Genomic DNA, 4,876 nt, shown 5'->3' on the forward strand with positions numbered 1-4,876 from the left:
GCATGTGTACATAATTATGTACATTAAAAAAAAACTAAAAAAAAAAAACTAAAAAAAACTAAAAAATTTTCATCAGGGACGTCTTTTAAGACTATCTTATAATTTATAACATTTTACTCCAACGGGATCGATGTGTGCATGGCCCGTAAAGGTCAATCCAGACAAACTTGCATAGCGCATAAACATATTAAACATTAAGAGAATTGATTGGTCCATATGCATGTGCATAAGGAAATAGACCAATCCGTTTCTTTATGCGCATATTAATTGTTATGCACCTATGCAAGTTTGTCTGGATATAGACCTTAAAAGGATTAATAAAGGTATGTTATTTATAAAGATAGAGACAAATGGCTGAAAGTTATAAAGATAAAGACGTTGGATAAAGATAATTAATAAATGAGGATTATAATTAATAATTCTGAAAGAATTTTTGAAAAAAGAGGTAAAATTGTAAAAATTTCATTTACGGGACACCACACCGCGTACCGTGTTGCCTCAAAACTATCTTTCAACAAGTCAACGAACCTGAACGAACCCAATAGGCATTGGGCAATATAGGGCCAATAGGCATATCACATATCACATCACATCGTGCATCGTGGCCATCGCCGCTCATCACCGCGTGTTTGTTCCGTTGGCTCATAATTAACGAAACTCGTTCGATCAACGAGACAGTAATCCATAGAACCCGTTCGATCGCTTATCCTCGTTGCGATGAAACCGACAGCGTGCGTGAACTCGGCAAAATAATGTTTATAGTGTTTCACGAACTTTCGGAGTAAACCTAACCTCCTTCCTCGCATCGATCTCTGCGAATCTCTGTGGATCTGCGATCGCGTTTCGATGTCCTCGTTGCGAAGCCGAACTAGCCGAAGCCTTCTCGCGGTCGCACGCGGTATCTTCTACACAGCACGTCCCAATGATCGTCCCGCGAGTACTATGTCCGGCGAATTCAAGGCGATTTTGGTGAGGAGAAGCGTATAAGCGGAACGCAGAAAGGATGTCAAGCTGCACGAGCCTGATCCGATTGCTTAGACGACGTCTCGTTCTTGGACTCATTTTCGCCCTGTCGCTGACGTATTGTGCCTTTTCGTTGCTCCGAAATGAAAAGGCAGGTACATTTATATCGCCGAGGTCAGATTACGTCGATGATCCGGCTGGGATTGTACGGTATTGTCGTTATAACTCCTATTACAGAAGGCTTTGTCATTTTCTTTACAGAAAGGGCCACCGAATCTGGACAATGATCTCGATATGGATCCCATGATGATCAATGATAACAATAAACTGATACCTGACGATAACACTCTAGAAGAACTAAGAGCGTCTGATAAATCTCCATTGTGGCAGGTGGAAATTCTTGATCAAGCGGCTAATGATAACACAGAAGATATGGATGCATCTAATTTAAATGACAGCGACGTTTCTGCTCAGACTTGTCGCAATTCTATTCAAGTAAGCATTTGTATTAACACCAAATGTGACTGTCCAATATGAGTTGTAGTTGTAGGCAAACTACAATTGGACGCCAGTTATTTGATTTTTCGAAGAGAGAAATAAAAATTTCATTACGATTAATGAAAAATATAATTAACGCTAGAACTATCGAAGATTATACCTATTTCTATCGAAGGGATTAAAATGACTTATTTTCGAAAAAACATGATGAAGAAAAAAATGTATATTTGTATATATCTCAGTGCAATCTAAAGCGCAATTCTAAATTATGATTTATGCACATTTTTACTCTCGTATTAAAATATAGATTTCAATACTTCACATTTCAACAACTCGAAAATCAGTCATTTCGAAGAAAGCAAGTTATAAACTTTATGATGGAGCAGAACTCGACACCAGCTACTACGAATGCGCTTGTTTTACGCTTATTTGCTTGTACATACATCCCTTTCTTTTCTCTCCTTTGCTCTCTATCTTTCTAATTGTAAGACAGGTTCCGCTATATGCAATCTAGGACAAACACTGTCTTTTGCATTGACCCGTCATATTTTTTCATTTCCCGTAAACCAACACAATAGCAATACATTTCTGATAAATAGTTTGACGTATTTTGTAATATTTCTATATTACAGCAATACATTTCAGATGAAATAGTTTGCCAGGTGTCCCTACATTACATCTTGCATATGGCATATTTTGTAAGATTTCTATGTATTATACCTAGGTATACCGGGACGAATTTATTTCTAGTACTGAAAGAATCTTGAAAAAACTTCATAAGAAACTTCAGAAATGTGAATGTAATCAAAATTTTACCGACATTTTGTTGACGGGTCAAAATGACCTGTCCTATATCTTGGTATACTACATTGAAATCTTAGAAAAAACAGAGAAAACATATTTATAACCTTAATCATCTGATTTAAATAAAAGTTATGGACAACTTCAGAAATTAAGATGTTTAAAAAATGAGTAATAATTATAAGAAAATGTCAAACAAGTCATTTCGACCTTGTGTTAAGTAGCGTATTGAAATAATAACATACTGATATAAAAATGGTATTGAAGACAAAGTTATTTAATGTGATAATAGACATGCTAAACAAATTCTGTTTATTTTTATGAGTATTTCGTAATATATATTTTATTTTTATCAGGGAAGAGGCTTGATAGTTGATGATCGTGGTGTCGTATGTTTGAGACACGAAGTTCTATCGAATGGATGTTGTACGATAGAGCAGATACAGACTTCAAAAAATGAAGAGTCACTGTCTATGGCTAGAAGGGAAAGATACAGCTGCAAAACGTGCAATCCTCAAGGGTGCTGTACCATTTACGAGTATTGCGTGTCCTGCTGTTTGCATCCCGACAAGGTAAGTTGTTATTGATTCTATAAAACTGTATTTTTTTCTCATACCATATCATCTAAACCATACAAAAGTTTAACAATATCTAAAAGAGAATTATTATTTTTATCATTATCTAAATTTGTTCCAGCAAATAAAAAGTCGGAAGGACGTATTATCGAACTCTGCAAAAGTACAAAAAGACGTAGGAAGAATGCCTATTCGCAATTCGGATCGCTTTCAGATTTGTTTAGCCGCTTGTCGCACCTCGAGTTCCAGTGTGCGACACGAGAACACTTACAAAGATCCCCTCGCGAAGCACTGTTTTATCACACAACGATATCGGCGCAACATTAATTCATTAAATAATAACGGCGACAATCTCGCCGTTGTCGTTACTTCTTCTTCTGTAGTGACGTTACTTGCCTACCCCTCTCCCGAATATTACCCCTATTTACTCAACCCCACATTATCTGCATCGGTCTTATGCTAACGTTATCTAATTATTACCATCATAAAATAATAGCCGTCGTGATACAATATAAATCAATAGTTTGATGTATGTACAACTATTTTTAATAAGAGGATTGAAGACCACGCACGAGCGAGGATTTGAAGCGCCATATGTCCGAGTATGTCATCTGTATGGTAGGATATTTTTTCTTCATTAACTCTAAAACCTCATTCCTGATGGTGTCCTGAAGTGGATCGTCCTAAACAAAAACATGAACACATCTTATTCGTTACATTTCTCAAATTCGCGTTTTCGGTTCGCGATAATAAACTGGCAATTACTTATTGTCTACGTACATCAATAATATTACATTCGGCTGCTGCGTAATGACAGGAAATTGCCCGTCTTGTTCTCTGGGATTTGTTAATGCCGGATCCGTGAATGAGCAACGGATGGAAGAATACCGTGTCGCCGGGTTGCATCTCGAGATTCACCCAACGATTGAACGCCGTAGGCAAATTCTTCAGTAAAAGTAAAATGTTAATTAAGAAACGATTAACACCTCAGTAAATAAGACGAACTAAGGAAATATCTTACTTGTATGCCATGATAAAACTTGTTCACCGCTCCCTCAGGATAATCATGCGGGAACAAGTTCCCTACAATGTGTGTTCCAGGCGATACGTAGAGACATCCGTTTACATTATCGCAGGGTTCCATGGCTGTCCATGCAGCTACTATACGATCGGCTGGTCGGAACGGAAAGTAATACAGGTCTTGATGCGGCGGGTGCCTAAGAGAACACGTCACGTTTGTTAGCCGCGTTGTATCAAATAACTACTGATAATTCAAGATTTTTTTAACGATTACTTCGAACTTCCAAATCCTACATCGGGTGGTTTTGCGATGAGCATACTATGAATCGCCAAGATGTTTGGTCCCGTAAAACACTCAACTATGTCGAGGATCTTCTTATGCTCCATATAATGACGGAATACTGAGTCCGTATGTATATCCTGTATCTTATTTACCGATTTTCTGTCCTTTACATCATACATCACTGTTATTCCATCTCGTGGAATCTTGCCTTCGATGACTTCATCAAATCTAAAAAAGAATTAAGAGTACATAACGTTTAAGACGGATCCTTCGATCCTTTTTCAATGTGCATAATATCGAGACGCGACTAACCATTGAAATTCGCGCACGTGATCGATACCCGTAAAAACGGAATATCGGCAATTTATTGTGTACCGATATTCCAGATATTGAATAATTGATCATCTGTGACATTATAGCCATAGCCAGTCGCAGTATTTGCGCGCACGTTAATATCAGTCAGCAAATTTACCGAAACATCGAACATTTCAATACACTGCTAGATTACCGAGTTACTCCTAGTATGGGCTGTCCACAAGATATATTATTCCGATTTATTTGTGCAGCAATTTGCAATTTAAAGACTTTTTAATACGTGCGCATCTACATACATTGAATAAACATATCACTTTATGCGTTTTGCCATGGTGGAAGCTTCCACCATGCGTTTTGCAAAAAATGCAATGGTCAAAGGAACGCTAGTAACCTCTATATATGTGTGTGTGTGTGTGTGTGT

At 37.4% G+C, this 4,876-nt stretch overlaps 2 protein-coding genes across 2 annotated transcripts; one reads left to right on the forward strand and one right to left on the reverse strand.

The window, feature by feature from the left end:
• Nucleotides 1-487: 487 nt before the first annotated feature.
• On the forward strand, nucleotides 488-3,364 carry LOC112457557 (UPF0454 protein C12orf49 homolog). The gene is made up of 4 exons (XM_025020700.1): nucleotides 488-1,114; nucleotides 1,225-1,458; nucleotides 2,619-2,834; nucleotides 2,959-3,364. Exons 1-4 carry the CDS (start codon nucleotides 1,004-1,006, stop codon nucleotides 3,298-3,300), a joined length of 903 nt encoding a protein of 300 aa, XP_024876468.1. The 5' UTR covers nucleotides 488-1,003; the 3' UTR covers nucleotides 3,301-3,364.
• Nucleotides 3,365-3,368: 4 nt separating this feature from the next.
• Nucleotides 3,369-4,397, reverse strand: LOC112457558 (phytanoyl-CoA dioxygenase, peroxisomal-like). Its single transcript, XM_025020703.1, has 4 exons — nucleotides 4,132-4,397; nucleotides 3,859-4,054; nucleotides 3,618-3,782; nucleotides 3,369-3,520 (listed from the first exon to the last, which is right to left on the reverse strand). Exons 1-4 carry the CDS (start codon nucleotides 4,317-4,319, stop codon nucleotides 3,383-3,385), a joined length of 687 nt encoding a protein of 228 aa, XP_024876471.1. The 5' UTR covers nucleotides 4,320-4,397; the 3' UTR covers nucleotides 3,369-3,382.
• Between the last annotated feature and the right edge of the window lie 479 nt (nucleotides 4,398-4,876).

The sequence above is a fragment of the Temnothorax curvispinosus genome, unplaced genomic scaffold, assembly GCF_003070985.1.
Source record: "Temnothorax curvispinosus isolate PA1 unplaced genomic scaffold, ASM307098v1 QBEX01007862.1, whole genome shotgun sequence".
Classification (NCBI taxonomy): domain Eukaryota; kingdom Metazoa; phylum Arthropoda; class Insecta; order Hymenoptera; family Formicidae; genus Temnothorax; species Temnothorax curvispinosus.

Excerpts from the sequence above, each read along its gene's own strand:
- LOC112457557 (XM_025020700.1), top strand. The coding sequence starts at position 1,004 with ATGTCAAGCTGCACGAGCCTGATCCGATTGCTTAGACGACGTCTCGTT. Across the intron at positions 1,115-1,224 it reads CGTTGCTCCGAAATGAAAAG|AAAGGGCCACCGAATCTGGA; the intron begins GCAGGTACATTT and ends TTTTCTTTACAG. Across the intron at positions 1,459-2,618 it reads CTTGTCGCAATTCTATTCAA|GGAAGAGGCTTGATAGTTGA; the intron begins GTAAGCATTTGT and ends TATTTTTATCAG.
- LOC112457558 (XM_025020703.1), bottom strand. The coding sequence starts at position 4,319 with ATGTATGATGTAAAGGACAGAAAATCGGTAAATAAGATACAGGATATA. Across the intron at positions 4,055-4,131 it reads GTAGGATTTGGAAGTTCGAA|GCACCCGCCGCATCAAGACC; the intron begins GTAATCGTTAAA and ends GTGTTCTCTTAG. Across the intron at positions 3,521-3,617 it reads CCGAATGTAATATTATTGAT|GACGATCCACTTCAGGACAC; the intron begins GTACGTAGACAA and ends GTTTTTGTTTAG.